General features: G+C 39.2%; 1 protein-coding gene across 1 annotated transcript in view; it reads left to right on the forward strand.

Moving 5' to 3' along the window:
- Positions 1 to 11574, forward strand: part of rnf145a (ring finger protein 145a) — a 103183-nt gene extending 91609 nt beyond the window's left edge. Inside the window, exons 9-10 of the mRNA XM_048543534.2 lie at positions 5129 to 5485; positions 9298 to 11574. Of these exons, the coding sequence (XP_048399491.1) occupies positions 5129 to 5485; positions 9298 to 9726 (786 nt within the window). The 3' untranslated portion in view covers positions 9727 to 11574. The remainder of the gene's footprint in view (positions 1 to 5128; positions 5486 to 9297) is intronic.
- Positions 11575 to 12473: the final 899 nt, after the last annotated feature.

A 12473-nucleotide genomic window follows, 5' to 3' on the forward strand; every position in this document is an offset into this window, starting at 1 on the left:
ACGTCAACTTTTCTTTGGTAATCATGATTGTTTCCCTTTCCATTTTGCCCCTTGCTTTTTGTCAGTTATTGAGCCATTTTTATCTTTTACTGTGTGGACATATACAAAATGTTTTTTTCTAAATCTCTACCGTTTTTCTGTTTCGTATTAATAATTTCACAGGCCTATTCACTAAGGGCCCAATGACTGACAGACAATAGTAAATCAAATGTGTCTTTCTGATAATCGATGCTATTTTCACAATCACTATTACTAAGACTAGCTTTTATTTCCAGATTTTAATACTTGATTAAATTTATATTCCCAACAGCTGCCATGGTGTGATTTAAGCCTATGTCCCAAAGTGTTGGCTTAAGATTCTGAATTGCTAACCGAGAGAAATTGCTACAACCCTACTGTCTCCCTGGAAATAGGATGTCTAGTGTCTTTACGTGGCCTGGTCTACATGTGACATGAGACCACATCAACACACTGCTTCTTAACTGCTGTCTGAAGTGACCTAGCCAGCCACTGAGTTCAAAAGTGTTCAGGGAGATGGGCAACAAATGCTGGTCTAGGGAGCAACATCCATATGCCATGAATGGAAAAAGAAATCGATCACTACCCTTTTTCTTTTCATGTATTCGTGCCAATGTTCTCAGTAAGCTGCGAGACTGTATAGCTGCTCCAAGAGTTTGTGTGCCAGCTGGCATGCTGGCACATTGACTTCCAATTTTGGAAGTCACTGCTACGTACAGACTTCAAACTCATTAGGATTATGCAAATCAAATCAGCAAAGGTAACCTAGAGAGTGTATTCACAGTGTAAGAAATTCAGTACATCAGACGGAGATGTGGCTGGAGTGATGGTGCAAGGGGGAGGGTTTCGGATTCCTGGGCTGTTGAGACCAGTACTGGCAGAGGTATGTCCTGGACAAGGCTGGAACTGATATCCTCGGGCATATTTGCTTGTGCAAACGGGAGTGTTTAAATTAAGATGGCAGGGCGAATAGGAACCTAAAAGAATCAGAACTTCAAAAACCGATAGGCAGAAAATTCAAGCCACAGTGCTAAATAATGTGAACAGGGTGAACATTTTTAAGATAAGACTTATTGTATGGAGCATTCACAATAAAGTGGATGAGTTAGCCATGCAAATGGTGAAATGAATACAATACAGTTGGGATTACACAAACATGGCTGTAGGGTGACCTGAAATGGAAACAGAATATCCAGGGGTAGTCACTTCTTACGAAGGACAGACAAATCGGAAAAGGAGGTGGGGTATTATTGCTGTTTAAAGAAGACATTAAAATGACAGTGAGGGAGGATATTGCTATGGTCATGTGGAATCTCTACAACTAGATCTTGGAAATACCAAAATGATACTTTGGACTATATGTAGGTGAAAGTATTAAATATGAAATAGAACAACAAAGAATAAAAGTACAACTGTAATTATTTTGGAATTTAATCTGCATATAAATTGGCAAGTCAAATCAGTAACAATAGTGTAGAGGAGGAATACCCAGAGCATCTACAAGATGGTTTTCTGGATCAATTCTTTGAGTGACCATCGAGAGGACAGGTCATCCTAGACTGGTTATGTGCAATAAAGAAAGAATAATTGGTGAGCTAGCTGTGTGAGGCTGCTTGGGGTAGAGTGACGATAATATGATAGAATTTCCCATTATGATGGAGAGTGAAATAGTTGATTCTGAGACTTGCATCTTGAATCTAAATGGAGGAAACTACCATGGCATGAGGCAGGAGCTGGTTTTGATAAATTGGGGAACATTACTAAAAAAGGATGATAGAGGACAGACAATGGCAGGTATTTAAAGAGTGTATGGAGGGATTTCAGCAATTGTTAATTCCTGCCTCGTACAATAATAAAACCGGAAAGGTGATGACCACAGCTAACAAGGGAAATTAGAGATAACATTAGATCCTATAAGAGGAAATTGACCAAAAATAACAGCAGACCTGAGGATTGGGAGCAGTTTAGATTTCAACAAAACAAGACAAAAGGATTTATTAAGCAAGGAGAAAGAGTTTGAAGCTGAACTTTGGTGATCATACAAGCTGATTGGAAAAGCTTTTATAGGTATGTGAAGACAAATGAAGATTTCTTCCAATCGATAACAGAGGAAGTTATAATGGGGAGTGAAGAGATGACAAAATAATTTAATATATATTTTTGTCCTCCTTTGTGAGGGCAGAATACAACTAGTGTCCCAAAGACGCTGGGAAACAAGGGGTGTAGTGAGAGAGGAATGGCAGGAAATTTAAAGGCCAACAAATCTACAGGAGCCAACAATCTACACTCCAGAGTACTTAAGTGGCTGTAGAAAGAGTGGATGCATTGGTTGTCATCCTTCAAGATTCTATAGACTCTGGACCAGTTCCTATGGATCGGAGAGTAGTTAAAAGATGTAATAATGCAGTACGTGCAAAACAGTGACAGGATCAGAAAGAGGCAGCATGGATTTATGAAAGGAATCATTCTTGACAAATCTCTTGGAACTTTTCAAGCATGTAATTAATAGAATTGTTCAGGAGAACCCATGGATGTGGTTTACTTGGACTTTCAGAAGGAGTTTGATGTTGCTCGCAGACAATGAGCAAGTTAAATTAAAGTGCACGGATTTGGGTGGGATAGTGACATGGATACAGAATGATCTGGCAGAGAGCGAAGAAAGAAAAGGAATAATTAAGTAATTTTCTGAATAGCAACCAGTGACCAGTTGGGTACCACAGAGATCAGTGCTTGGATTATAGCTGTTTACAAGTTATATTCGTGATTTAGATGAGGGACCTAAATAGTATCTCCAACTTTGCAGATGACACAAAGCTAGGCAGGAAGGTAGACTCTTGACTGAGATCCACAGATACTTCAGTGTGATCTGGACAAGTTGAGTGAGTGGCAAAAACATAACAGATGAAGTATATTGTGCATAAATGTGAGTTTATCCACTTTGATAGCAAAAACGGGAACGTGTGTTATTAACTGACAATAGATTAGAAAAGGGGAGTATGCAACAACACCTGGGCGTCCTTCTACAGCAGTTGCTGAAAGTAAGCATGCAGGTGCAGCAGGCAGTAAAGAAGGTGGCCTTCATTGCAAGAGGATTTTAGTAGAGGAACAGGGATGTCTTCCTGAAGTTGTACTGGGCCTTGATAAGACTGCACCTGGAGCATCGTGTGTATATTTGATCTCCTTGCCTGAGGAAGGTTGATCTGGTTATCAGGGGAGTGCAACTGCTAAAAATTTACCAGACTGATGCAGGCCTGATATTTAAAGAGAGACCAGGTCAGTTAGGACTGTCTTCACTGAAGCATAGAGAACTAAGGAGGGTATTTCATAGAAACCTATAAAATTTTAATAGGAAAGGATAAATGTGGGAAAGATGTTCCCAATGACTGGGGAGTCCAGAACCAGGGATTGCAGTCTGAGGACATGGGCTAGGCCTTTTATGACAGATGAGAGGAATTTCTTCACCTTTCAAGTAGTGAGTCTGTAAAATTCTTTGCCACAAAAAGCAGTTGGGGTGAAACGCTGAATGTTTTCAAGGAGGAGATAGAAATAGTTCTAAGGGTGAAAGAGTGTGGTGCAAAAACGTTAACAGGACACTGAGTAGGATGATCAACCATGATCATATTGAATTGGTGAAGCAGGCTCAAAGGGCCAAATAGCCTACTCCTGTATCTATTTTCTGTTTCTATGAAATTGAAAATTTCTCTTAGAACAACATGTTGTGCAATAATGAAGCAACGGACTCTTTTAGTCCTGGTAACATGAAATGTAATTGTAGTTTCATTTTAAGACTGAAGTTTCCCATCTACTTTTCTCTCCCTCAAATGATAGAATTTTACATATCACATTTTAACCACACTTAAGTAGTAGATCCCTACACTTCGAGATAAATAATTAAATTCTTAAACATTACCAGGTCACAAATATCTATGTTTTCTTATTTGCAGAACATATTGCTCTGGGAAACTTTCTCAATTATACACTGAATTTGTCCTGCAAGCTACCTTTGTAGATTTGATTTGTCTAATATGTGTGAAGATTAAAATCTTCCCTGACTATTATAGTACCTTTCTTGCAAGCCCCAAATATTTTTGTTATCTTCTATCCTACAGAATATTGGCTATCAGAAGAGTTTCCAGTGTTCCCATTAATAACTCCCTCAAACCGATTCTATGGCCTCAGTCCTCCAAACCAAATTCGTTTCTCAGTACTGTACTGATCCTATTTTTCAATAGCAGAGCTATCCCACCACCTTTCTTGTGTTGTGAAATATCCTTCAATATTCAGGTCTCACCCATTGAGCCAGCATACTCGACCTCTAGCTGAGTACTCTATTATAATTCCAGAAATAGCTAGGCAATGTGTGTGGCAACTTTACCACACCTTGAGGGAAATAGTTCAAAATGATTGCTTAGGACAACACTAGTAGAAAGAAATTAATGTGTCCCTTACACCTCTTATGCAGGCTCTGAATGGGATAGGTCATTCTGAAAGGGATATTGAATAATGTCCAGTGTTGTTTTGAGCAAAGCCACTTTTTTATTAAACTGAATGTCTCACCAGTTGGGTACAGTAACTGCTAATACATTCTCATTGACTTATTAAATTAACCCTAATAGTACAGATTCATTCAGCTTCTAAAACAAAGAGTAGCATTTTCCGGCCCAGACACTTATCCTGTGAGAGTTTAGAGGAAATTTTATCTTGGATTTTAGTGGGTTTTAAAATTTGTGTTGATAATGTAATATAGCTCAGGGTAATGAAATTATGATCCATAAGTAGAATCTCATTTTAAAAACAAAACATTTTTATCTGACAGCAACTTAAGCTTTTTGCAATGAAAATGGAAATACTGAAATCATCATTGGGTATCATTCAGTATCCCTTTTAGGATGTGGATACATTCAATTTTCAATTTTGCATGCAGTTAAACCTGAATATTTTCTAGTAGTGTAATTCAAACAGACAAATAACAAATAGCATGTATTATAAAGTACTATTTTTCCAAGTTCAATCAATAACAAATCCATTAATTGGAATTGCTGTTTTTTATATATCAGCAGTTGATGTCATGCTAAAACCATCCTTTAATACACGTTTGCCTTGTTAATAGGTACTTGGAACACTTTTCATTTATATCCTTTTTATGGTGGAGGAGTTTAGTAAAGAACCAGTGGAAAACCTTGATGATGTGATCTACTATGTGAATGGCACATATCGCTTGCTCGAGTTCCTGGTGGCTTTGTGTGTTGTTGCTTATGGAGTAGCAGAGACGATATTAGGGGAGTGGACTTGGATGGGTTCATCCATCATCTTTGTTCATTCCTACTTCAATGTCTGGCTTCGAGCACAGTTGGGATGGAAGAGCTTTCTTCTCCGCAGGGATGCAGCAAATAAGATCAACTCTCTGCCAACTGCCACTAAAGAGCAGCTTGAAGAGCACAATGACATTTGTTCCATCTGTTACCAGGTATGTAGCATGGCACCAGTGCAACACTTAAACCCTGGCTTTAGTACCTAAACTCTCATTCAGAAAGATCACAGTTGGCAGTCCTTATGTTCAGTTCACGTTCTGTATGTGTATTAGCTTCTGATTCCTAACTGATATAAAATTCCTTCCATCACCTTCTAGTGTCACTTATGTCATGAAAATGGTTGAAACACAAACAAAACTTTTTCCAAGTAATTTGTTTCACAAACAGTGTTTGAGTGACTTGAATCATTTTTTTATATAATATGGGCCTCCACTTGAGTTCAGAGTTGATGAGTATCATTATTAGATTTCAGGGACAAGCATAAAAGTACTGGGGCATTGTGCTGGGTAATTACGTTTTGGTATAATCAGTAAAATATAGAGGTAACCACTGTAATGGAAGAGAAATAGTTAGGCAAATGTTACTAATAATCAGAAAACGTTTGGTCTTCCACCCATTGTGCATAGAAAATGTTTGTTGTTTAATTTAAAAGAATTTCCAACAAAAAGGGAGATTTAATAGTTAGCTCATAGATAAACTGTAATCAACATTTTGAGCAAAAAAAACTTCCTCGGTTGTGTAATTACAACCAATCCAGGAATTGTATCAAGTTGTTGTCTTTGAGTTTCGATAAGGTAATCATAACAAAACATTTTTAAACAGTGATTAGAAGTATGTTTGAGAGGAGTTCTTAATCCAGGTGTAGGTTCCATTCGCATTTTTCCTCTCAGAACAGTTTGTTTTAAAACTAGCGTCTGTTTCCAGGTTAGCAGATGGCTGCTTAATTGAATTGCGGGTTCTATTGAATTACATGTAAATTAGAAATCTATTGGTTTTGAGAATTGCTGGCTTTATTGCACAGGTGGCTGTTTATTGAAGGTGACCTGAAGGACAGGTTTTACAGTTTTCACAAGTATTGCCTGCAGTTTGGTACTGTTAGTTTATTCAGGACAGTGTTGGATCATCAGTTTCTTCGTAATTTTGTAATTCCCACCACAATTCATTCTGCTGTTTTATCTGGATTAGTCCAAATTGCCGTTCCACAGGTACTGGCAATGCTCCACCACCAAACTTAACTACTAGTTTTCATGTGTGAATATAGACAGTTGGCAGTCTGTTCAACTAATAAGGACAGAGCATTCTGTTCTCATGTTTCATGTGTGCCGTCTCTGTTTATTTTCCTTTCACTTCAATGTGCTAACGTACATGGAGTTACTGTTTAGAGACAATACCTGACCTTTAGATTTCTACTCTTCCCTGATTCTAGTTTGGGTTACTCGGTAGGCAGCGATAGATTTTAACCCAAGACCTTTTTGGCTGTACAAATTACAGTGAGGATAGGATCCATGATGTCATCAGTATATTATGCATTTCTTTTTGGCTCTGCCTTTGTAAGCATCTGTCTATTTTAATACTTATATCTGCATTCCAGGTGATTCTCAAGCTGTCAGGGTGACTTTATCTGACCTTTCCCTCCCTTCACAGTTTGAGCAATGAATCTTGTTTTTTCTTATTACATAGGATATTGTGGATCTGTATATTTGCCCTGTCAATCTAGGAGACCAGTTTTGCAATCTTGGTGTTATGCAGTATACTTGAAAGTGGGCGATTGACAGATGTGAATATAGTTAACTTTTTTGGTGATAGGTACAAATGCTTCATTTCCTCATATAGTGACATTGGCATCACTGTTAATTCTAGGAACTACATTTCAAGTATATTTTCAATAGAAACTGTTTCAACTCCATTTTAACAGATATAGTTGTCACTTTTTTAAAAATTTAATGTTTCATGTTGACTAATGAAAACTAATTTAATTGGTACATTTCTGAGAAATTGCCACTAAAATTATGGTGCATTGCTAACAATATACTGTCACAGGTAAATCTGCTAAATTTCTGTTTCCGTTTTATATTGAATGAAAACAGGAAAATTGTACTTTTAAAGCTCATAAGACTGTACAACGAATCATATGCATGAGTTTAAGGTGTAATTTGAGCATTTTTCAATCCTAATAGTTTGTACTTTATTTTATGTCAGACCTGTTTAATTGAGTGAAATAAAACACAGAACTATATTAAGAAATCTGAAACAAAAACATATTGCTTGAGAAACTTAGCAGATCTTCTGGGCAGAATGGACCACACTCCAGAGTTCTGAAGGAGACAGCTAGGGATATTGTGGAGGCATAGTTGGTGATATTTCAGGAATCATTGTGGTCAGGGAAAGTCTCAGAAGACTGGAAAATGACTAATGTAGCACCCCTGTTTAAGAAGGGAAAGAGGCAGAAGACAGGAAATTATAGGCTGGTTAGCATGACCTCAATCTTTCGAGATTTTAGAGTCCATTATGAAGGATCTGATTTGTGAAGCTCTTGGAGTGCATGGTTAAAAATAGAGCTGAGTCAGCACCACTTTGTCAAGGGGAGGTCATCCCTGACACATCTGTTCAAATCTTTTGAGGAGGTAATAAGCAAATTAACCAAAAGAGAGCCACTGGATGTGATGTGTTTGGATTTCCAGAAGGCCTTTGACAAAGTGCCACATGGGAAGCTGCTAAATAAGATAAGAGCCCATTATATTTGAGGTAAGGTGCTGGATAGAGGATTGGCTGACTGGCAGAAGGCAGAGAATCGGATAAAGGATAACAGCCGTTGAACAAGTGGCGTTCTACAGGAGTCAATGTTATGACCTCACCCAGTCACACTGTATGTTAAAGAACTGAGGGCATTGTTGCTATGTTTGCAGATGACACCAAGATGGGTGGAAGGACAGGAGTGTTGAGGAAGCAGGAAGGCTGTAGAAAGACTTGGACAGGCTAGGAGAGTGAGCAAAGAAGTGGCAGATGGAATTTGGTAAGATGAATAGAGGTGTACCCTATTTTCTAAACAGGGAAAGACTTTGGAAATCTAAAGCAAAAAGAGACTAGGGAGCCCTAATTCAGGATTCTCAAGATTAACATGCAGCTTCAATTGGCAGTTAGGAAGGCAAATGCAATGTTGGCATTCATTTCAAGAAGGCTAGAATGCAAGAGCAGAAATGTACTTCAGAGGCTGTATGAGGCTCTGCTGAGGCCACATCTGGAATATTGTGAGCAGTTTTTGATTCTGTAGCTAAGGGAAGATGTGCTGCCCAAGTTGGCTCCAGAAGCCATTAACATGAGTGATCCTAGGATTGAAGGGTTTGTCATAGGAGGAGCAGTGGAGTTTAGAAGGATGAGGATGGATCTCATTGAAATTTTCAGAATCCTGAGAGTAGACAGGGAGAGGATACTTCCATTAGTACAGTGAAGGGATGACCCTTCAGAACTGATGAGGAATTTCTGTGGTGAATCTGTGGGACCCATTGCCTCAGAAGTCTACGGAGGCCAAGTGATAGGGTGTACGTAACACAGAAATAGGTGATTGATTTAGCGAGGAGACCAAGGGTTATGAGAAGGTAGGAGAATGGGTTCGAGAAACATATAAGCCATGATCGAGAGGCAGAATAGAATCGATGGGTTGAATGGCCTAATTTGCTGCTTTATCTTATGGTTTTGTGGCATCTGTGGAGCAAAAACAATATCCTTAAATCCTTTAATGACCCAAAACGTCAACTTGCCTGCCCCTCTGATGCTGCTTGGCCTGCTGTGTTCATCCACCTTCACACTGTGTTATCTCAGATTCTCCAGCATTGTTATTTCGTACTATCTCCTTAAATCCTTTGCTGCCCAGGATACTTTAAATTGTCAGCCACAATTTGTGCTTATGGAATTACACATTTTAATATGTTGCTTACCAAATTGCTTTTCCCCCCCCCCCACCCTTTAGGACATGCACTCTGCTGTGATTACACCATGCAGCCATTTCTTTCACTCTGCCTGTCTCAAGAAGTGGCTATATGTACAAGAAACATGCCCATTTTGTCATCAGCAGCTGAAATCTCAAGGGCAGCAGGTTGGGACAACAACAGTGCAAGCTCTGGGAGAGCAATTGCCCCATAATGAGACAAGAGCGATGCAAGAATTCGTTGGACAAGAACAAGGATCTGCTGGTAGTGATTCAGTTCTAGCTATCCATTCTGAAGATGGCCTAGTGGGGCAAAAAGAAGAGGGGCAGAAAGCTCTGAATACTGATGGAGATCCAGGCACAGGTGAACATCGAGGTGAACAAAATGGCTCTCACACTGGAAAAATTGAGTTTTCACATCCAGCAGAACTTTGTGAAGATGAAGATCAACAATTGTCTGTAATACAGTAGAGTTTCAATAAACAATGCATGGAGGTGTCAAATGCCCATGTAAGGGAATTGTATGAAGCAGAGTGTCACTGTAACCTGCCGTGATACTGCAGCGATGTTAAAGCCTTAAAACAATGTAGGCAATGGCTTTATATTTGAAATTGACAGCTTAAGCAAGAAGTGAATTGAAATGTATTTAGAGAAACCGAATGTAATGTTCTCACAAGCAGGTCTGGAGACATTTTGTAAGAAGGGATCTAATGAATTTGTGGCCACATCATCTTTACAGTATTAGACACAACCATGGCAAGATGGGGAGGTTGTTTTTGCTAGACATTTTGTAGGCATGAAATAATTAGATTGACTGACGTATTATATTTATATATAATTAGAAGCTTTAAGCATGGTTAGAGTCACATGCTGCAAGCAGACTTTTTAAAAAGAAATTAAAACTTTTGTAGCTCTATATTTAGCAACTGTGATCACACTGTCATAGTTTATAGTGCATTTCCAAAGCATTTAATGAGTACCTGATGAATGGTGCGTGAATAACTTTGGCTTGTACTTAACCTGTTCAATGAAGTATACTGGAGATTTTATGAGCACTTTATGATTCCTTTGAAATTCTTGAAGGGTCATATGTGGGATGAACTACAGGATACAGATAAGAGCAGTGTTGAACGATGAATATGGCACGTTTGACTTTTGAAGCCTGAGGGGTACAGTGTTATTTTTCACTTGACAATTATGATTTGTGGAAATGATTACATTAACTTGTATGATGAAACAAGCAAAAGAGAAAAAGCCATTTTGGAGCTCTGATAGATTTTGCACAATTTTTTTTTTGGAGGAAGTGACACATTTTCTTAATTCTTCATGGCTTAAGTAGGTAGGCTTATGTTTAATATTACTTTACTGTGTGCTTTTGAACATAAAAGGGAAAGTTGATTTTTTTCAATAAGTGAACTAGAGAGTTGAGAGTCTTACTCTGTAGCTTTTGAAAATTGTGAACAATTTGCAAAGAACCAGACTGGCATTAAATAATAAATATGAGATCATGGTTCAAATTATTCTGACAAATCCTGTGGGGTTTTATTTTGAGAATGTGTACATATGTCTGAATAAATACATCAAGCCATCAGTTACATAATTGCTGTTTCCTCTCCTCTTGAAAACATTGATGCCTCCTGGGGTAACATTTTATATATTTGAACTTTAGCAATGAGCTGTGTGAGTATTCAGCCATGGAATGCAGCACAGTTGAGCCTGGTTCACCTCATCTGACATCCACCACATATGCAGTTCGGAACAAGGATGATTGGATTTTGTCCTGTCTCTCACCCCAACACTCCAACCCCAGTGTCAGTTACCAGCACCCTAATTTATTGTTCCAATTCACCCCAACTAATATGGCACAAACTGGAAATTGAATCTGGAATCATTCTGAGATCAAATTTGAATTTCAGAGGAATGAGCAGCAGTTTGTTTTTCCATGATTTTGTCTTGTTTTTGAGATCGGTTAATTACACCGTTCATGAAATATTTTTGAGAATTCATAGTGTATGCTATTCTATTCCCTAAAGAGCATGGATGCAAAATTCTTGAATTTATTACAGGGCAGGATTAGACCAATACTTGACTAACAAGGGAGTTAAAGGGCATAAAAGTACCTTTTATTGTTCATTGTCAAATTTTTCTTTGGGTTATTTTGCAGAATAATACAATTGAGCACCGCTGATGGCAACTGCTTGACAACTGTGTCAGATGTGTACAGACAGAGTCACTGCATTAACTTAAATCAAGTTGAATTTCTGTCACACGTTAAATCAGCGTCGGGAAGGACTTCTTAATTTCTGAAAGCTTGCTGTAATTTTGCTCTCATCTGAAAGGATCACCAATAATAAACACAGAATGTTACTTTCAGAGTCAGTGCCTCATCACAAACATCTTACTTAAACTGACTTGAACCAACCCTTCTAAGGACATGCTCATCATGTTAAGTACCAACTATCCCTTTCCTTCAATAGGGCTGCATGTCTGGTGTAGAGTTAGGAACAACATTGCAGATTTGTTCTTGCTACAAACCAACTTGTTATTCACAGAGATGGTAGGAACTGTCGATGCTGGAGAATTGGAGATAATACAGTATGAAGCCGGATGAACACAGCAGGCCAAGCAGCATCAGAGGAGCTGGAAAGCTTGACATTTCAGGTCGGGACCCTTCTTCGGAAATGGGGGAGGGGAAGGGGATTCTGAAATAAATAAAGAGGGGGGGAAGTGGATAGAAGATGGATAATGGAGAAGGTAGGGTGAGAGGAGACGGACAGGTCAAAGAGGCGGGGTTGGAGCCAGTGAAGGTGAGTGTAGTTGGGGGGGATAGGTCAGTCCAGGGAGGACGGACAGGTCGGAGGGGGAGGGCGGGATGAGGTTAGTGGGTAGGGGATGGGGGTGGGGCTTGAGGTGGGAGGAATTGTTAGGGAGGCGGGGACTAGCTGGGCTGGTTTTGGCATGTGGTCGAGGGACGGAAGCTTTTGAAATCCACATTGATACCCTTGGGCTGCAGAGTTCCCAAGCGAAATATGAGATGCTGTTCCTACATCTTTCAGGTGGCGTCATTGTGGCATTGCAGGAGGCCCAGGACGGACATGTTGTCCGAGGAGTTGGGAGGTGGAATTGAAATGGTTTGTGACTGGGAGGTGTAGTTGTTTGTTGCGAACAGAGCACAGGTATTCCGCAAAGTGGTCCCCAAGCCTCCGTTTGGTTTCCCC

This window comes from Stegostoma tigrinum, chromosome 13 (genome assembly GCF_030684315.1).
Source record: "Stegostoma tigrinum isolate sSteTig4 chromosome 13, sSteTig4.hap1, whole genome shotgun sequence".
Taxonomy (NCBI): Eukaryota; Metazoa; Chordata; class Chondrichthyes; order Orectolobiformes; family Stegostomatidae; genus Stegostoma; species Stegostoma tigrinum.